We start from the raw sequence: 21,494 nt of genomic DNA, 5'->3' as shown, positions 1-21,494 counted from the left end.
TTAATTTGTCAGGTATAAATTCCCTCTCTCTCAGCTTTGAATATTAATTTCAGAGAAGTCAAATGATAAAAAAAGAAGAAAATATACCCAGGAGTAAACTGCTGCCAGTTTCTAGCAGCAGGAAAGTTTCTGCCCAGTGCAGAGGAGCTCTGTTTAATTCTGACCATCACCCAGCAGCTTCCTCAAGAAAAACTGAAAGGTTGGGTTAATTTATTAAGAGAAAATAAAAGGTGGAAAAGCAAAAAACCTGGGAAATTCAGTACAAATCTTTTCTTTTGTATATTTCCCTCATAAGTAGTAATACAGTCCTCTAACCAAGGTGTTATACTCTACACTCACTCCAAGGTTCAATGCAAATTAATTAAAAACAGATAATTATTATTACCTCAGTCTGTTGCAAAGGTTGTTGCCACACACAGCTGTGGCCTCTGCAGCCTTTCCTCCCCATCTGGGGTAGAATTTCAACATCACAGCAAAACTTTATGAACTGAAGTTCCTTCCCACATCCACAGAAATAAATCCTTGCAGGATCCAATTTGCACAGGCTGTTTCTTTCCTCTCCTCAGGCAGCGCTGTGTTCCCAGCACAGATGAAAGGGAATATTTTCAGGAATAAAATCCCCTGGGATTTCTGTCACCATGGTAACACATATAGATAGCAGGCCTGGTTCCAGCCTGTGTTTTATTGTTCCAGCAGTAAAGAACTGGGTTCCATAAATAACCATGCTGGCCACTGGAATAAAGTCTTTTGCCTCCCCATCAAAATAAAATTTTAAAAATTATTATATTCCTACAGTCAAACATTCAGTTCTGTGAAAATCTAAAGTGGGATGTCTTGTTTCCTAAGCCACAGTGAGAAAGGGGAGAGTATTCAGATATTTCATGAATACCAGATAAATAGGAATATATTTTGTACTAATAAATTCATATTTCACTGCTGAATAAATAAAAGAGCTTAAGCTTGAAATAAAAATTTTTAAAAATAAAAAGCATCCCCATCAAATTTTCATGTGTTTTATTGAGGTGAACATACACATGGTCCACATAGTCAATGAAAATAGTCATAAAATAATTTAAGAACTTGTGTTGAAAGGTATTAGCAGCACCATCAGTATTGGAATAGCAGAAAACACATCTCAGGAGGGCAGTGATGCCTGGATAAAATGTTCATTTGGAACAGGGGATGGGAATGGCTTTGTTGGATGCTCTGGGGAATTGGAGTTGTTTAAAACACACTTTTTTTGCTAAATACTTCTGACGATTATTGTTACAAAAAAATACAACTAAATAAGATACTGCATAGTATTTTAATTACCATGAAATCGACACTGAGGTGTGTAAAGCAAGACTCAAATCTCTGCTTCCACGTACATTTCATTTCTGAGTAGAGAAATCTAAAATTTAAAACCAAAATATAGACCTAGTGTATTCTCTAAAAGACACACTGTAGGTGGAACGTATCAGACTACGAAAATACATATCTTCCATTCTGTTTAATAATTTACTTTAGTTAAAAAGTTGTGAAATTCTCCTCACAAGAAGTGTATACAAATCGATGACTTTAGTAAATTAACAAAAAGGATTATTTTACTTTTTGTTTCGGTTTTGTGGGTTTTTTTTTTTTTTTTAAACAAGGCTTAGCCCCGCCGTAACAATCATACAAGGAAGAAAAGAGACTACATTTATATGAAGGAATACAAATTTACACACATTTTACAGTGACTTATACCCTACACATCTACAAAATTCACAGTTATAATACAAGCAAATACAAGGCCGGGATAAAGCTGTCGGATACCAAAAAAAGTTCCTACTTTAAAAAAAGATCAACGGGAAGAGCTTCAAACTTGTGCAGCCACCGGGATGAAGGAGGAGGAAGAAGAGGAGGAGGTTCAGCAGACGCACACGGCTTTCCTGGGCGGGTGGAACAAGGAGCTGCTGAGCTTCTTCTGCCCGCGGAGGCTGCGCCGCATCGCCAGCTTGGACGGGGTCCTGCGCTGCGGGGTGGCGGCCGCAGCCTCGCCCGGAGCCCGGCCCAGCCCCCGCCGCGGCTTCTTCACCGCCGGGCCCGAGTTGGATTCCTCCAATGTCCGCTTAAAGCTGGCGGGGGGCGTCCTCTCCGCGTCCTGCGCCTTGCTTTGGCCGTTAGGGGACACCTTGAAGCCTTTTTGGTCCGTGCCTGAGTTGGCGGAGTTGGAAGGGGAGAGGCTGACTGACAAACCATTGCTGTAGGATTCCTGGAGCCTCAGAGCCAGGGCTTTGCTGCACTTCTCTTCCTGCGGGGCTGAATCCTTCGGGGCTCCTCCCGACGAAGGGAAATTGCTTTTGGCAATCTCGTTTGGCAGCTCCAGGTATTTTTCTGAGAGCATGTTGCTGTGCAGGAGGGGAGGAATGGGCTCAGCAGAGTTCAGTCGTGGCCAGGGATCATCTTCTACGAGCTGAGGGGAAAGGAAACAAAATACTTAGGCATAAATATAATGGTACAGTCACAGAATGATTTGGGGCCTTCAAAACAACTCAGTTCCAAACTCTGCCATGGGAATGGACACCTTCCACTATCCCAGCTTGCTCCAAGCCCCATCCCACCTGGCCCTGGACACTTCCAGGAACAAACTTTATCCTGTCAGGGTACAGACAGTGTGAGGCACTTGTAGAATTTCCCTAAGCTTTATCAAAGGCAGGAAAATGTAGGAGTAAATCCTACTCTAAAGCAGAGTCATCTTCCCTCCCTGTGGAGAGGTGGAAACAGTTCTGCCTGGGGATTCAGGGGAACAAGCAGTGCCTGCAACCTCTGCAATTTTCAGCAGCAGCATTTCCAGGATTTCCCTCCATGAGCCACTGACAGAGGTTTATACCTGATTTATACTGATTTATACCTGCTCCCTGGCCAAACACCATCAAGGCAAACAGCAGCAAGAGGCTCCTGACCTTTGTCATGTTCAGCACTCTCAGTTACTGCATAACCAGGTTATCAGGGCTGGACAAACTCCTCCTCACAGCTGCCCACAGGCAGGGGCAGTGACAGGCACAGCCATCTAAAAACATTCCTGTTTGTTGTGTAAAGTTACACTTTTTATTGCTTATCAAAATTACACTTTTTATTGCCCATGGATCCCTCACAGCACATCTAGCCACTCCCTGGGATCAGAGTCAGTGAGGTTCCAAGAACCAGGCACTTCCTAAACTCTGACCCTCACCTCTTCTGCAGCCTCTGAGAAATGTTTTTTTGCCTTATTCTCAGTTTTACCAAGAGGAAAATGGGAGCAATACTCTCACTATGCACAGGGGGATTATGGAAATTAGTGTTTATGCAGCACCCTGAAGACAGGAATTCTGACCTTATTAAAGATGTAATTGTGAAGAAGTCCCTGGGTACTCAGGGAGTCCTTCAAAAGGAAATTTCAAGGCCATGCTACACACCCTCAGTGGAAGGCAAATGGCAGTTATTATTTTAAGAAAATCATGTGCTGGAAAATGAAATGCACACAGCTGAAGCAGGCAGGGACACATCTCAGGCACACAAACAGATGCTTCTGAAGCCATAACCCAGAACAACTCCAGCTCTAATAAAATGCACTCCAGGAGAAAAGATAGATAATCAGGGTTGTTCCCAACATCCACACTGCTTTTCCACTCCTCTGTGCTCCCCATGTGTAGACAAAACCATTCAGGTAACATTGCTTTACTGCATTTAGCAACACAAGAGGGAAGACCTTTATGAATGGAATTTTAAAGGTTATTCTTCATCTCAGCTCCTGCAGAACCCAGGAGGACACAGATCACACACACAGAGCAGCTCTGGCAACACTACTTCAGCTGCTCAATTTCATTGTGACATTGTGTCACATAAAACTCAGTTTTATGTTTTTTATTGTGCAAGACATTTAATGTTGTGGTTCTTTTCCTCAACATCTCCTGCTGGTGCAAACAGCTGAGACTGAGCAAGGCTTCGGGAAGCCAAGGAAAGGCAGAGGATGGGTGGTGGAGAGTGATGTAACAGAACAGGAAAAATAAACCACCAATCACCAGCTGAATTTCTCAACAATCCAATCAATCTTCCTCACTGGCCTCAGGAATACTGGAATTAATTTGGTATTAGTAATTGCTGCCAGAAGGACAAGCAATTAAGAAATACTTTTGTTTAATTAAGAAACTTTGGTCTCCATCTATTTCCAAATTAATTGTTTTGGCAGGTAGCAGCTGTCAGGCATCAAGGCCTCACAGAAACTGTGATTGAAAAATTTCAGGAGCACTTAGAATTTAATTTTTTTTCCTCAAGATTTTGCTAGGTTTAAGGCTCTTTTCATGGATTTTGCTCCACTAGATGAAAGGGGAGGAGACAAAGTTGAAGCTTGCCATTTTATTAGCAGCTTGTTTCTCCCAAGGGAATGTTTAAAACTCCCTTTCTAATTTCTGCTTTCTTTTCCTTTGCCCAAAGGACAATTATCTGAAGATTCTGCAGAACATCAAAGGACAGTGACTTAAATCAGGAGCAGCTGGTAATTACTGAAACAAACAGCCACTCATAACTACACTCCAGTTCTTAGATGGGGGGAAGAAAAGCCACAAAACAACAAAACAAAAACCCTCTGAAGAGCTCTGCTTTCTGTTAACAACTCCAACTTGCAGCCTCCAGAAAGACCTTATGTTATGATGTCTCTGCCTCCAACAAAGAACATCAAATCAACCAAAGGAAGATAATGAGATCTCCCAGTACTGAGAGAAAATGTTCTTTACAGCAACATGTGTTGGAACAAATTAACCTTAAAAAATAAAAGCCCAACACCACCACGACCAAACAAAGCCAAATGAAAGCACGCCCTGTCAGGGATGGGTTCACAATCTGCAATCCCTGGGCTGGGCAAGCACCTGGCAAGGCAGGAAGAGAAACTGCAGCCCAGCCTTCATTTCTAAGGGTGTGTTGGATGCTTTTCTTTTTTATACCTCTGATCCCCACCCTGGTTCCTCCTCTCTACTTCAAAAGGCTGCCTTGAATTTTGGGGAGGATCTCAGAAAACTTGCATTGTTTCTTAAAGTTCTTGTATGTCAAAGTTTGTAAAGTAACAGAACCAATTTCCTCCACATCAGGGAGAGAGCCCAGATCAACAGCTACCAATAAACAACCAGCAGCAATTCTGAAAATCCATACATTGGAACAAAGGCAGAGCATTGAAGTATTTTAAGAAACATTGTTAAAAGTTGGTCCAGTCCTCCAAACCTTTGCACAGGTAGAAATACTGAGGATGTAACTGTGGCTTTCACAGAATATTCAGAGCTGAAAGAGACCCACAAGGGTCATGAAATGACAATACCAAGTTTTAACCAACTGAGCCAATCTCAGTCATCGATTATCTAGACATATACAGTAAAAATACAAAATCATAAATAGCAACATTAAATAGTGATGCATATTGACAGTTCAGGAGCTTCTCTGCAGATTGCTGAATCTCTGGCACTGTTCTGACTGCCCCAGGGAGCTGGGGAGGCAGGAAGGGACCCAGAGAGCCCTTACCTTGAGGGGGGGCGTGCAGCAGCGGGAGGGGGTGAGGCTGCTGCCATCGGGGCTGCTGTAGCTGGGCCCCTCGGCCAGGTTGAGCACCAGCTCCTCGTCGCCGTCCCAGCGGCCGCGCTCGCGCAGGGGCGCGATGCAGATGACGATGGCGCTCGTGTTGTCAGCGCGCAGCATCCGCTGCCTCCAGCGGCCCAGGGCCCGCCCCACCAGCATCCGGGCACAGGACTGCCGGGCCTCGCCCTGGGGACACACAGGGGACACAGTGTCACACAGAGCATCACACACACAGAGCCACCAGCAGCCGGGCACAGGACTGCCACACCTCCCCCTGGGGACACACAGGGGACACAGTGTCACACAGAGCATCACACAGAGCCATCACACACACAGCCACCAGCATCCGGGCACAGGACTGCCGGGCCTCGCCCTGGGGACACACAGGGGACACAGACTGTCACATGGAGAGTCACACAGAGCATCACACAGCCACCAGCATCCGGGTTCAGGACTGCCACACCTCACCTTGGGGACACACAGGGGACACAGTGTCACACAGAGCATCACACACACAGAGCCACCAGCAGCCGGGCACAGGACTGCCACACCTCACCCTGGGGACACACAGGGGACAGGGGATGTCACACAGAGCATCACACACAGAGCTACCAGCAGCCGGGCACAGGACTGCCGGGCCTCGCCCTGGGGACACACAGGGGACACAGTGTCACACAGAGCATCACACAGAGCCATCACACACACAGAGCCACCAGCATCCGGGCACAGGACTGCCGGGCCTCGCCCTGGGGACACACAGGGGACACAGCGTCACACAGAGCATCACACAGCCACCAGCAGCTGGGTACAGAATTGCAGGGCCTTGCCCTGGGGACAGGGGATGTCACATATAGAGCATCACACAGAGTCACCAGCATCCGGGCACTGGACTGCCGGGCCTCACCCTGGGGACACACAGGGGACAGGGGGTGTCACTGAGTCACACAGAGCATCACACAGCCACCAGCAGCTGGGTACAGGACTGACGGGTCTCGCCCTGGGGACACACAGGGCATCACACAGCCACCAGAAGCCAGGTACAAAACTGCTGTGCCTCACCCTGGGGACACAGGAATAGGGGATGTCACATGGAGAGTCACACAGAGCCATCACACAGAGCCACCATTCACCCTAGGGACACACAGGGTGTCACACAGAGCCACCACAAGGCCCCTCATGCCACACACATTGCTACAAACCACACCCCAAAGCGCCTCCAGAAATACTCATGAAACATCTTCCTTCCTAAATCCACCTTTAAAGCAGTTTGTGGTATATTCCATGTATACAGTGCTTCAAACAGCATCAATAGTAACACAGCAGTAGCTTGTAAGAGGTTGGAACACAAGCTACAGTCTTTTCCAAAGTCCCTCATGGGGTTTGCAGAGTGTTTACTCTCTGATGCTCCAATATAAATTCTCAACTGTTTTGTAAAATAAATCAGAGAGTAATTTAATTCAGTCTAAACAGTCTGCATTATAACATGCACCTTAATGTGAAATAAATTTAATGTTCAGACAGCATTTTGTGTAACTTCCTTAGAGAAAAAACTCATTATCTCCTTTATTATTCACAGACAACACCCTGCCAGTCAAATTTCCCCAAAACATAAAGCAAATAATTGAAGCTGTTAACACCCATGGCATTTAACATCACTGGCATTGTAACAACTTTTATGTTGTGGCAAAACCATCACTCTGCCTAAACCCCCTCAGCTCTGTGGGGGTTTTTATCCCTACCAGACTGAACAATTTTAGAGGTAACAAGGATGGAATTTCCACACTGCCTTCTGCTCTCACCATGAAATACTTCTTCTCCTCGTGATCCTGGCACATGGAGATGGCATCCTGAGGTGGGATCATGTTCCAGAGCCCGTCACTGCCAAGGATGATGTACTTGTGCTTCTGGGGATCGAGCGTGTGCACGCTGGTGTCGGGCTCAGGGGACACCACAAACTCCCCACTGTAGAAGTCATAGCTCCAGAGATCACCTGGCAAAGCAGAAAATGGGTTGGAATTGTTACATGAGAAATCTCACTGTTGGAAAATAGAGGGAAATGTTCCTACCCAGGAAAATCAACTTCATCAGCTTTGAGTCACCAGCAGGAACATAAATTCCAGCCCAGTCACCTTCTAATCATATTTAAACTAAAGAGGTCTTCTACTCTCCTAAAACAAGTATTTATGGAAAAAGGAGAAATGAAACAGATTAATACCTAGAAAATGGTGAAACCTCCATCACTCCCCAAACTAAAGCCTAGCTGAATTAACAGATTTCTCCTTACACCTTGCTTGATTGATCCCACACCAAATGTGCAAATATTTGTGCGTGCAGGTGCCACAGGGAAGGGAAAAAGGAAAAAGCAGAGGAGACTGAAGCCTTTTCCCTGTTAAATTCCCTTTGCCTCCCACAGCTCGAGCATCACTTGCACACAGCTCTGTGAGCTGAACACCACTGCCAAGTCTGGGAGCTGGACAGGAGCCACAGAACAGGGGCACTGCCTGAGTCCAGCAGGAAGGCAGCAAAGAAGAGCTCAAGCCTCTCCCTAGGACAGCCTCATGCAGGGAGCATTCCTATTTTTAAACCTCTCTCACTGTGTGAATGAGTTTGGGGTCACCTCCCCAGAACAACTCATCTGAGTCAAATCATCCCCTGCTTCAAGAGCTCCCTCCAATCCAACCTCAAATAAAAACCACTCCAGCAGAAAAATCCACTTCCATATCAATTTATTTCAATTCTATTTACCAAGCACACTTGAAAAATTAAAAACCTTTTCTAAGGTTAGCCCTTCAATTCAAGAATAGTAATAATTTGCCCTAACACCTTTTTAACATTTATTTCCATGTCCACAAACAGTTTCCTGTAGTGATAAGCCACAAAAAAGTAACGTTAGTATTACTACTTGCAAGCATTTTTCTGTGCAGAACACACATCTTTAAAAGCAGAAATTAATTAAAATGGCAGAGCTGAGCAGCAAACAGAAGCTCAAGGGTAAGGTTTTGTCAGGCTCTTCCTTTGCTTTTTTTGCTGGACAAAGCCTGGAGCTTCTGCCACATCCATCAGCACCCTTTTAAAGACAATAAATAAGCTTTTTGTCTTCCTCCTTGTCTCCATTAGCTTTGCCTTAAGCTATCAAGCAGTTGAAAAGACTTTTCCAGAAGCAGGAAAGGGAATACTTCAACTCAATTACCGCACTCCACCGCAGCCCAGCCTCATTACAGCCCCGATTCTCCCCAGCCTGGCCGCAGCAGCCCCACAAGCACTGCTGCTAATGAGTGCTAATTAAAAGCCAAGCCTGCTCCTCCAGAGGTGCACTGGGCTGCCACAGGCTCCCGACAAAGCCAGCTGGCAGTGAGATCAAAATAAATACTGTAACACGAGAGCCGAGCGATTATTGGATGTGAATTGCCACGGAAAGTCTTGCTGCATGCACTCAGAGTTTCTCACATCTCTGTCACGGCCACAGCAGGTGAAACAAAAGCAGCAGCAATTTCCAATAGATGTCATATTTTTACACGTCCATTTGCCAGTTTGTTCATACTCATGTAGGAGAAATGACAAAATGTTATTAGCTGCATTGTTTTTTTAATTAAAAGTACTGTGCTGAGTGATAAAAATAACCAATGTTCATTAATTTGGGCTCTTTCACACACGTGTCAGGGTCCATCTGCTGCCCTTCCCCAGCAAACAGCCAAAACCATCTCACTGATCCCAGGGATCTGCTCCAAGGGGAAGGAGGCTCTCACAGCATAATGGGAATATCACAGTGCTCACGAGGCCAACTCAAGGGTTATAAACTGCTGAAGGGCACAGAGGGACTCTCACAGACCCTCCCAACTCTGAGCCCACCCAGGCCAGCCCATCTCACAGGGTGGGGCACACTGAGATGTTTATTTTGCTTTGTGGAGCTCCTGCCCAGCTGTGCCCCCTCAGCATCCCAGGAACACAAGAGATTCCTGCAGAGATATCCCCCTGGCAGCCCCTGTCACACCTCTGGGAAGGGAAGAGGGAGAGGAGAGCAGCCAGAAAGCACAGAACAATTTCCCTGAGCATTTCAAAGTGCTCTGGAGCCTTTCACTGTGCTCCAAAGCAGGCAGAGCAGGGAAGCTGGGCTGTGCCAGAGGTTGGTGTTACAGGGCTGCAATGCCAGGTTCTCAGACTGTTTTTGTTCTGAATTAAAACCCAAACATTTACAAAACTCTTGACAATCTTCTTCTTTAAAAACTTACACACTGGGAGTATTTCTTTCAGTGTGAGGTTTGCATATTTCTTTTACAAACAAAACAAAAAAAGTTTTTAATGGAGTTCCTTCCATATCTTCCAGAAAAACCTGTTTCTTAGTCCTGACTCAAACCAGAATAATACACAGAGATCTACACTGCATCTTTCAAAATGAAATAAACGTTTGAAACCAAATACTAAAGGATCAGGAAACTAATCTAGCTGTCTGTAAGAATATTTCAAACTATGCAGTCTCTTATCTGCTCACTGTTACCTTATAAACTACAACAACAAACCTAAGTCAAGTGCTGCCAGGGAATAATGGAAGTTACAAACAAAAACATCATGTAAGTGGGCTGGATTGGATTAAGCCCAAAGCCTTCTTAGAGCAAAAGCATGTCCAGGAATCACATAAATCAAAAGTCTTTCATTTCAGTTTCTGGAGATGTTGTTTTGCACATAAAAAGGGCTTTTGGTTTTAATAGAGGAAAGAAAACTTGACTTTCATAATTCAATCCAAAATAAAACCTCAGTTTGATTAATCCCAGAGCTTTGTAAATCAAAGTTTTTCTCCACAAGGAGCCACAGGTGCCCTCACATGATGTAACACACAGATCCCCAGAGCAAAGCACATTTATTATTTTGTCTCAGGACTGAAGAAAATTGTACAAGCAACAGCAAGATATCCTGAGGACAAGAAAAGAATCCTAAATGTACCCCCAAGTTTGTCTGGTTTTATAGAGATAAAGCAGAACAGCAATTATCAATAGAAGCTGGAAATTGCTGTAAATTCAACTTGGACAATTCCATGTGATTCAGGTTCATAGCCTAGAATGGAGCAGGAAGGAAAAACTGAGTGGCAACCGTGCCCATTCTGTTTGGTAATTTAATTTTAAAACCAGTTAAATGCATGTAAACAACCCTAAAATCTTACACAGGAATTTCCTCAGATCGTTTGAGGTCAGCCATAGCCTCTTCTCCAGGATTTCATGGTATGTGCATTCAGAGAGCTTCACAAAGCACTTCTGGCACCCAGTCAGAAAACAGCTTCCCCATCCCTGTCAGAGACTCCTGCAGCAGCTCCACGAGGATTCCCTGCTCTGGTGCTGAACTGCTCCTAGAGGGCAGCAGGAAACTCCTGTTCTTGCCAAGACTCAAACCTGCACGGTGGAGGCTGCTCCACCTGAAATACGGGGGTGAATCTTTTATATCCCTGCATAAAAAACCCAGGGGAAGCAGAGTTCATGTTCCCACAGGAGGGAGTGGTTGAATAACGGGCTCCTGGCTCAGGTTTCATCATTCATTCATTTAAACCTCCCCAACAGCTCCAGCAGTGCCAGGCAATCCCCCACCACAGATCCATGAGTATCTATTTCAAGGCAAATCAGAATTTTTAAAAAAATGTTCTCATAGCCCACAAAAGGTCAGCAGAAGTAGCTGTGAAATCAGAACTCTGTCACAGCTTAAAATGGTTTAATCAGAACACACAAACCTGCTGTGTACATTAAAGCACTTCACAGGGACTGCACAAAGCCCAAATATTTCTGACTTGTTATGGGGCTATAAATAAATTAAGCATTATTTAAATACAGCCACTGTGCATACCACAAATGCTTGTTTTAGGGCACAAGGGCACTTGTGACAATCAGAAAGGGAAAGGGTATCAACAGAACCAATCTGGCCACAAGGATTTCTTCTGCACCAGGATTTTCTGCTGCCTGAATGCAACTTTTCCACAGTGCTTTATTCCTGCTGTTTCCAAAACCTTTCCTCAACTCCTTAAGAGTGCTCTAGACTTAAACACTGGGGGATGAGATTGCATCAAAATATTTTAAAGTGTTGTAAGGGAGACACTTAAAACACCATATATGATCTGAATTTTAGATGTTTTAATCAGATAATCTCCCCCATTCTAAATATAATAAATTCCCAACTAAGTTTCTCTGTTGAGAGATTCTTGTTTCCTGCTACAAATTGTTCTCCAGGTTGGGACCTGGCAGGAGGGGAGGCTGGTCCCAGCATGGGGTTTGAGCTTTCAAACCCAGGAATTGATAAGAGAAAGGCATTCCCATTTTCTGGACCTGAAAACTCTCCAGTAATCCTCTCCCCATGCACTTGCTGGGAAAGAATGCACTGGGGGTTAACAAATGCATGGTTCCCTGAATTCCCATCTGCACACAAACCCCAGCCAAATCCTTTGGTTCAGCTTGCTGGGAGCAACCAGATCAAAAGCCAGCAGCAAACTTTCAATCACAGGAACAAAAGATGCATCAAAATTAAGTATCCACATTTTGCAGGGCAGGAGGAACACCTCCCTTCTCCTAATCACAAAATAAATGCTACCCTACCTGAAATATGACACAAAGACTTTCAGATACTGAGAAAAAAATCTTTAAAATAAAAACTTTTAATTTTCAGGCACCTGTGACTCCTTGCTTGACACACAGCTGACTTTTCCACGTTCATTATCACTGCAAAACTCTCTGGACAAATCCCTGTGGCACAGCTATTCCTGCCTGTGAAATAAGACACAGCAAGGCTGTGGAATGATGCAAACCCTGGTCCCAGAACAGTCTGTTCCCATGGGCACTGCAGCTGACCCAGCAGCACTGACAGCACTGCCAAGCTGCCAGCAGGGAATTCCAGCACAGCTCTTAGAGTAAAAACCACAAGCCAGCAAATCAAACCTATTCTGGGTATATCTGCAGAGAAGATTCTGCACTGCACAAAGGGAAAAAACACATGAATAGCCAAATATTGGCATTCTGCAATGGAATTCAAGGAGAAAAACTACCAGAAACACTCACGGGTAAAAGATACTAAATAATTCAGTTAAGAAGTACTTCCCAAAAAACCATTCATCACAAGTCCTCTAGTGCTGCAATATCCCTTTCTATCCTTGGAATGAGGTGCTCCTCAAAGGCAGTTTCTCATTTCTAGTACTCCCAAAAAGTTATAGTTCAACAGATTTGACTTTCATGCCATTCTATGCCAAATCTTTTAAAACAACAAAAAGATTCTCCACAAAAGAAAGACTGAAGCAATTCATACACCATCCAGCAAAACTTCATTGCTGGTACAAACAAAAGTGATGTCCCATACACAGAGCTTGTACACTTTTGTCTAAGATAATGGGGCTGTAATTTGTCATTAGTTGGTGGTAAAATTAAATCCCATCCTTGCAGGGCTGAAAACCCTGAAAGTTAAGGAGAGAAGAACACAACTTACAATTACAGCATTATTCAAAAAATGCAGTATGATCACATTAAAAACACACTTTAAAGGCCCAGACTTTGTGAGGAGACCCCTCCAAGCTGTGAGTTTTGGCAAAGGCAGGGGATGATGGAGCTGAGGGACTCACCCAGGGCTCTGGCCACGGCCAGGAAGGGGATCTGGTCGATGACGGTGCTGCGGCGCACGGGGCCGTTGTGGCTCAGCCGGGGCCTCTTCCACACCACACGGTTCACACCAGACTTATTGATCACACTGAAAGCACAGAGAGCACAGAGGTTAGCAACAGGAACGGGGAAGTTGGTGGTGAAGAGGCAAAACCAGTTAAATATGCAAATGTGGAGGTAATAATAACTGACTTGGGGAAGTTACTCAGCACAATGAAATATTCTGAAACTCACGATAGCACTTTGATAGTTCCATATAAAGCCAAGGGGAAAAGTGAGACATGAAGGGTAGGAAAAAAACCAAAAAACAAGGTAATGAAGACCTGGAAGAAATTCTGGTGGTTACAACATAAGCAAGAGGGTGTTTTTAATCTGTCAGAGACAGGACAGAGCTGGGTTTGCCTCCCTCAGATGACATCAGCTCTCTCAGGTGTAAATTCCACACAGCTCCTCCTTCAGTCCCAAAGTTTGGCTGCTCAGAGCAGCATGGCACAGCTGAAACTACAGAAAAGAAAGAGCAACCTCCTGAAAGGATTTGCTTAATGGAAGGAGTACCAAGAGCAGGCAGAGACAAAAGAGGAACTGTCCCTGTCCCGGGCTGGTGTGTGCAGGAAGCAGGAGATGGGGAGAACAGCTCTGCATTTGCATGTCAACACCTGCTCTGAGGCACTCAGCGCTGCTTTGCCTCTCCCAGATGGCACTGGAGGGTCAAAGGAGCTACAGAGCAAATAACTGGGGCAGCTGTGCCAGGCAGGGGAGAAAGACCAAGTGTGAACCATCAAGAAATAAGAGCTAATGAAACAGGAACTAGCAAAGCTTGGTCCTGACCAAGTTAGGAACTGGATACTTGAACGTTCCTTTCATCCAAGGAACAGCCATTGGTAATTAGAAACTGAGCAGCCCTGGAACAGCCTCAAGATTCCTCATGCTGAAGCCATTCAAGATGCACTTCCTGACACTTCAAAGGCCTTAACAACAAGGGCATGTTCAGCTCCATCCAGAGCACAGCAAAGTCACAAACACCACATCCTAAAACTTGATCTCATCCACTTGTACAACTAATGACCACACAGAGCTCACTTCAGTCACTTTTGGAAAGAAAAGCTCATCCCACACTCAGAATGTTACTGGGAAAATGGCATTTTAATGGAAGATTCCCTCATCTCTCATTAACTGTTCCCAGTTTGCTGACATGAAAGACAAGGCATTCCCAAGCACAGCTGCACCTCACAGCCAGCCTGGCAAAACCAGGAGGACAGTCAGTAAAAACAAAACAAAACAACAACAAAAAAGAATTTAACCATTCCTGTAGATACTACATTTCAGGGGATGCATCTTTGAACCATCAGACTTCCAATCTCTGAGAAACAGCAAAACTGCAGGTTATCCCTCCTGCAAAACAGCCCCTGCTCACCTCCCACCTGCCAGAGACACAAAATCCTGAAGGTTAATGGGCTGACAGGGCTCCCAGATGAATGATGGCAGCAGGAAAACCTTCAGTGATCCCTGCTCTGAGGAGGAAACCGTGCCCATCCATCTGCTGAGGCCCTGGGGGCTGTCTCTGAACATTTGTGCCACCTGACAGAGCCCTGCCTGCTCCCCCTTCCCTTCCAGGGAACACACACCCACCCCAGCTCAGATGTGCCAACATCTGCCAGCTCCTGCCAGGGAATGGCTCCTGGACAGACAGGTGCTAAATTGAGGTGTTCAAACAGCAAAGGCAGGTTTTTGTTTCAAATCCAGGATTTTTCCCCAAGCAGAAGCTTTGAGGAGCCTGTTCAACAGCTGCCACTGTCATCTGAGGGACAATGCAGAATGCCTGAGAAATTAGAGTGCTGTGACAAACTGGATATTCCAGATCTGGTATCGTTTTACCTGTGTGGAAAGGCAATTTGCCCAACCTGCAGGTTCAGAACTTAAAGGAAAATAGGTCAAAAATGAACATCTCTGCTTGCAAAAAGCTGTTGGGGAACATTTAGAACTGTAACCACCCCTCAGCTGCATGATCCACCAGGAAATTCAAATTCTGGATTTACTATAAACCACTAGCAAAAAACACAACAGTGTAACAATGGATCCCTGTAATTTATTCCCCAATAAGCTGTCAGAAAAATTAAGAGAACAAAAGAGAATTTGCTGAGATTCAGCTCCTTGTGTGCCCTCCCACAACAAGCTCAAGCTTAGTGAAAGCAGACAAACCTACCTGCCCCCAAGGCCTTCAATTCTCTCCCTTTCTTTGGGAAGCTCTGGCTTGTGGTCCTGTGTCACCTCCACAGCTCTCACAAAGTCATCCTTGGGGTCATCCTGGACCCCCAGCACCACTCCTGAGTCGCCCACGTGGGCCACGTACATCTTGGAGCCGCGGATGATCACCACGCTGGCCGTGGTCCCCGACGTGCTGGGCAGCCCTGTCATGGTCTTGGGCCACTCTGCTGCAAGGAGAAACAGAGCAGAACACACACACAAAGCACAGGATTAGTTCTGGGGGGCTGGGAATGCCTTGAAGGGCATCTCAGAGGCTTGTGGGATGTTAGAGCAACAGGCAGGTCAAGCAGTGTCCCCAGTTCCCCTCATTATTTTAACATCCTTCCCAAAGCTCAGCTTAAACTGACTCAAACTTAGCTTAAACAGGATCAAAGCACCATGAGAGGGTTCTGAAAACTGGCTCCTCTGGTTTGATATTCCAAGCATCACTAGAAGATGTGTTCCTTGGGGGCTGAACAGGCTCAATCAAGTGTTTCATTGGGATTTTACTCTTCAGTTCCCCGTCTGAAGTAACAGAAGTGCCCTAAACTCAGTAATTTTGTCTGGATATTTGACTGGCAATCAGGATTTGTGGACATTCCTGATCCCATTGGAAGGGTGAAAAACTGCTATTTTACTTTCACAGGCTGAACAGCAACATTTTGTGCTGAATGACATGTCAGATGTTTTACTCACATTTCCCCTTGGAGCACTGAATAATTCAGACTATCTCAGTATGCTCTCCTTCAATTCTACAGGAGACACCCCTACAATTCACAGCAATAACACAACTACACATGGTTAGGGAAATCTCTTTCCTCAACTGCTTTGCCCTCAAACCACTTCTACAAACTTGCTGTTACACCACTCTCTCCAGCTCCATCCACATTTCCCGTTCATGCCTTTCCTATTTTTGTGCCTACACACACAAGTCCATCTCCTCCCAGCAGTGCACAAATTGAGACAACACCCCCATGGAGCCAGGCCAGGCTCACCATCCTCCTCCTCCCCACCCCAGCACCCACCAGGAGCAGGCTCAGCTCCCAGTTATCAGTTGATTCCAACTGTCAACAGCAACCTCGTGTTTCTTCCTCGCTGCACCCACTCATGTCTCCAGACAAACTCCAAAGGGAGCCTCATCTCCCTGTCACATTCTATCTCCTGCACTTCACAAGTCAGGCTCACACAGCACTACACAAAAACTCCACTGTGACACAAGCTGTTTGCAGGAAATACCCAGCTCAGGCTGCCAAAGCACAGCATTCTCTGTTGGTGGCACAACACACAGCAAATAAACACACAAGGAAGGAAAAGGAAAATGCAGTTATACCTTATCCTCTGTGAAAACAGATATTTTAATCTTCTAAAGCTTTAAACAGAATAAAAAAAATAGGAACTTAAGTTTTAGTGCCATGGAATGATGTTCAGGTGCCTGAGAGAAGACATGGAAGGGAGCTGATGGAAAAGGAGAATTTGAGCAGTAGAATTCACAGGCAGTATGAAGATAAAAGTTGCATTTCCTCAGTGTGAGCTATCAAGACTTCCAGCACGATTGAAACATTTAAGTTCCAACAGTTCTAGCTCTGTGTTCTAAATACTAAAACACACTTTCTCCCTAGGAACAGCTTTATTTCAAGAACACAAACATTCAATCAGCTTATTGGAAGTACTTTGTCTGGCAGTTTTAACTGTGGATATTAAATCTAACACATTCCAAATGGAAAGCAAACAAAGGAGGGAGCAAAGTGGTAATGAGGACTTCAACCATGCACTTAACAGAAAACAAGCTGCAACTAATGAGTTTCTGTCAGTGCAACAACCCCTGAACAGCAATAAAATCTACTAGAGAGTCAAATCAGCCTTTATGGGGATGGGGAGCAGAGAGAAGGAAATCACCCACTTGTGGGAGAGAGAATGATGCAGCAGCCTCAGATTTTAGGCTCAACAAAACCAGGAATTATCTGCCTGTCATCCAGAGACTGCAGCTCATGCCTTGTTCCTGTTCAGAGATAAGTATTAGATACAGCCCAGTTCTCTCTGTAGAGATTGTGTCTTACCAGGAACCAGCAAAAGTGTCAGAACTGCTGGGATTCCTTCTGAGCTCAAGTATTAAAATCAAATCCACGGACTCAACTCCTTCATGGATCAGGAGCAACACAGCACATCTTCCTGAAACATTTTCCCCCCCTCTACTTGAAAACCACTGCCCTTCACACCCAGATCTGTAACTTTGAACTCATAAACTCAACTCATTCTGTAGCTTCCAAAATGAACTCTTACTCCAGAAGACCTTTGGCATTCAGAGAATTTTATTACTACAGAATTAACGTCAAAAACGATCACCAGTGACAAATGGGCATTTTTCTGGTTTCATTTTTCTGGTGCTGTCATGATCAGTGTGGTTTGTGTCCACCAAGGGACACAGGGGATGACACCAGAGCTTCCAAAACCCAAGAGAGCAGCCCAGCACAAGCTTCCCCTCCAACAGCCAACTGGAAGCAATCAAAACTCCATCCTCCCCCCCAAAATTCCAAACCATTCTCCCACACACTTAGACTCCAACAAGCCCAGTCTCCATTCCATGTCCACAGTGTCACCAACACACAGTTAAAAAGCTGCTTCACACATAACATGGAAAATTATTGCCTGTCACTGGAACTCCCACTGGGACTCCACAACAGGATGAAGTTATAAACTGGAGATAATGATGGGCTTGTCCCACAAAACCCGGGCTGTTAAGCACGTGCAGCAGGAATCAGGAGGAGCAAACAAGCTCTGGAGTTTACTAAACAGCCAACCTCAAAGTGCCATCAAAGGCTCCCAGCCAGAGCTGTGCTGTTTCTCACAACAATTTCAATTGCTTCCACAGCCCCGGTGCTGTTTGCTAAACACCCATTACTAAACAGAGCTCCCTGCCTTCAGTGCTCACAGAGTTCCAGTGACAAAAACCACACCAGGGACTCAACAGCCAGAAAACTGAACTGCTTATCTTCCCCCCCTCCATGCCTGTTCCCCCTGCTCACACATTTTGCTCCTTATCACCCAGCCCTCAGCCCAGGAGGCTGCACACCCCATTGCCAAGGCTGTGGTCAAGTTCTGGTGCTTCTAAAATTCACACCCTTCCCTCTGTGCCCTCAAACTCACTGTTCCTTCCCCCATAATCTCCTCAAGTAGCTGACATTCGCACAACTTCTCTATTTTGCTATTGAAGAAAAAGGAAAATGAAACTCTTTTGAAACTCTACTCCCTCCCCCAATCACTTCGTTGAAAGCCCGCGGTGCTCTGAGCGCAATTCTTGCTTTTCAGGTTTCCCTCCCAAGCCCAACTGTCACTGTCACGATTTTGAATCCAGTTTTACCGTGTTCCACACCTCCCTTCACACACTGCACTCTGCTTTTGCTTTTCCTCTGAAGCTTCTGAATGCCTAAATGCATAAACAATACACACACATTCTACACATTCCATATACAGAGCTATGCTCTAAGTCAGAACCTTCATCTCACAAGGAAGAAAAAGCCTTTCAGAAACTCGAACTGCAGCCTCACAGGACCTCTGCGAGGAGGATGAGTACAGGAATGATGACTGTCACTTGTCTGGGCATGCTCCTCTCCTAACACTGACTCATTCACAACCTCAACTTCTGTGCTACTGCAATTAAGTAACTAATACATACAAAAATACATAAAGATGATATCTATTTATGTCTATCAAAATCATCCTCAGGATGCCAAGCGAGCTTGCTGTTTTGTCAGGGACACTGGGAGTGAGTTATAAACCATAAACATTGCAATTCTTCCATCAGGACTCACAAAAACAGTCGGAAGCACCGTTAGGGAAAAAACACCGCTCCCAGACCATTTCAGTTTGTTTAAATTCCGTTTTCATGATGCAAGGGATATCTCAGGGGGAGTTCAGTGCCATTAGCTAAGGCAACAAAATGAAGCCATTCCCAATGAATCGAATTTGGAAAGCGATGAAAACAAACCGCAGCCCTACCATCGCATCATTCCCAGCTACGTAACAGCCCAGCGCATCCTCAGCCTGTGTTTACATCCCTGTCTCCCAGCGTGCCCTCCAGTTGTTCTGGTTTTCCCGCACCGCTCGGCTCAGCGGGCGGGACGCGCTCCCGCGCTCCGCGGGGATGGAGGAGGGCAGCAGGGAGGGAAGCGCTCACAATAGTGCGGGAGAGGGGGAGGAAAAGGCGCCTGGGAAGCGGAGCGGGGGCGGGCAGGGCAGCCGAGGGTCCGCAGCGGGCTCCGGGCACTTACGCAGCTTTTTCCACATGGCGCGGTGGCAGGCGATGAAACCCTTGCGCAGGGCCGCGCACACCTCGGCCGGCTCCGCCGAGCAGAAACCCTTCTGCTTCTTGATGAAGCCCCACAGGTTCTCCCGGGCGAACTGGGCCGCCTCCCGCCCGCCGTGCCCGTCGCACACGGCGAAGAAAGCGACGGAGCGGCGCGGCCGCCGCCCGGGGCCGGACCCGGACCCGGGGGAATGCGCCCCGTCCTCGGCAGCCCGCGGGGTCCCTCCCCGCCGCCGCCCGCTCTCGGCCGGGGGCTCGGCCGCGCCGGGGCCTGCGGGCGCCGCTCCGCCTTTGTGCGCCCCGGCCGGCGGCGGCTCGGGCTCCACCACGATGTGGGTCACGTCCTCCATGTATTTCCTGCCGCCCTGGTCGGAGAACACGCTCACCCCGAGCGCGTACGGCCCCTCCATGGGGAGAAGGGAGGGGGAGGCGGCTCCGCGCGGCGCTGCCCGCCCGAGGGCTATTGCTGGAGGCGGCAGCGGCGGCGGCGCTCGGGCATGTCCGCGGCGGCCCCGGCCGCTCCCGCTGCCGCTCGCTGCGCCCGCCGGAACGGGAACGGCCACGGGCCCGCCCAGCGCCCCCTGCCGGCCCCGCCGCGGCGGAAGGGGCGGCGGGCGCGGCCCGGGCTCCGCCGCGCCCCCTGCGGCCGGCGGGTGGGAGCGCTGCGCGGAGCGCGGGCGGGACGGGACCCGCCGGGACCCCTTCGGCTGTGTCGCTGTGCCGGTACTGACACCCAACAATCCCCTCTGTGCATCCCCGGAGCTGTGCTGTGCCGGTACTGACACCCAACAATCCCCTCTGTGCATCCCTGGAGCTGTGCCGTGCCGGTACTGACACCCAACAATCCCCTCTGTGCCCTCCCGTAACTGTGCTGTGCCGGTACTGTCACCCAACAATCCCCTCTGTGCATCCCCGGAGCCCTGTCCGAACGCTCTGGCAACCCTCGGAGCTGTGCTGTGCCTGTACAGACACCCAACAATCCCCTCCGTGCATCCCTGCAGCGCTGTCCGAGCAGCCTCGGGGCTGTGCCCGCTCCCTGGGGTGCCCGGGCAGTGCCCAGCACGCTCCGAGGGAAGAGCCCTGATGTCCAAACCTGCCCTGAACAAACTCAGCCGCTCCCTCGGGGGCTGGCAGTGCCCGGCACAGATCGCTCCTCTCGCTCTCAGGAAGGTGAACAGAGCCATGAGCGTCCCCCGGGTCCCCCTCTCTTCACACAACCTCAGCACCACAAGCAGGGTGCAGAACCGGGATTTCCCCAGGAACCCCCCGATTGTTACTCAGCCCTCCCGTCCTTCCCTGCTCCAGGATCCCCGCTGTCACTCACAGCCGCATCTTTCCCCGCTCCTCGCTTTCCTCCCTGTTTTCCCACCCGATTCCCACCAAGGACCCCTCTGGAATTGCGCATCCCTGCCCCGTTTTATGCCCATCAGCACTGAAGAGGTTTCCTTCACGCTGCATTTTGTTTTTATAGCTGAAATTCCAGACATGGTTTTACTGCCAGCTCCCAGAGCCCCTTCTCACTACAGCAAAAACCACCACGGAATTTTGCAAAAATTCTTCCCTGGACATAATTGTTTGGCTTAAGGACTGCAAGCCCTTTGGATTTCCTTCCATCAACCACATTAAAGTCAGTATTTAAAAAATAAAAAATATATCAACAAAGCTTTGGATTCCTGGAGTGCTGAGGGATTTGCAAACCTGTTAGAAGCATTAATGAATTAATCCATGTTAATCCAATCAGGTAATGATCCCTTCCTACTTTA

General features: G+C 47.1%; 1 protein-coding gene across 1 annotated transcript; it reads right to left on the bottom strand.

The window, feature by feature from the left end:
• Window positions 1-999: 999 nt before the first annotated feature.
• PPM1D (protein phosphatase, Mg2+/Mn2+ dependent 1D) lies at window positions 1,000-20,233 on the bottom strand. The gene is made up of 6 exons (XM_033078359.2): window positions 19,697-20,233; window positions 15,388-15,616; window positions 13,148-13,272; window positions 7,365-7,555; window positions 5,512-5,751; window positions 1,000-2,437 (listed from the first exon to the last, which is right to left on the bottom strand). Exons 1-6 carry the CDS (start codon window positions 20,139-20,141, stop codon window positions 1,892-1,894), a joined length of 1,776 nt encoding a protein of 591 aa, XP_032934250.1. The 5' UTR covers window positions 20,142-20,233; the 3' UTR covers window positions 1,000-1,891.
• Between the last annotated feature and the right edge of the window lie 1,261 nt (window positions 20,234-21,494).

The sequence above is a fragment of the Catharus ustulatus genome, chromosome 22, assembly GCF_009819885.2.
Source record: "Catharus ustulatus isolate bCatUst1 chromosome 22, bCatUst1.pri.v2, whole genome shotgun sequence".
Taxonomy (NCBI): domain Eukaryota; kingdom Metazoa; phylum Chordata; class Aves; order Passeriformes; family Turdidae; genus Catharus; species Catharus ustulatus.
This window is presented reverse-complemented; position numbering and strand designations above follow the sequence as displayed.

Coding starts and splice junctions, on each gene's coding strand:
- PPM1D (XM_033078359.2), bottom strand. CDS start 20,141: ATGGAGGGGCCGTACGCGCTCGGGGTGAGCGTGTTCTCCGACCAGGGC. Junction 7,556..13,147: donor GGCCGTGGCCAGAGCCCTGG/GTGAGTCCCTCA, acceptor CTGCTTTGCCAG/GTGATCTCTGGAGCTATGAC. Junction 5,752..7,364: donor AGGAGAAGAAGTATTTCATG/GTGAGAGCAGAA, acceptor GTGTGTCCCCAG/GGCGAGGCCCGGCAGTCCTG.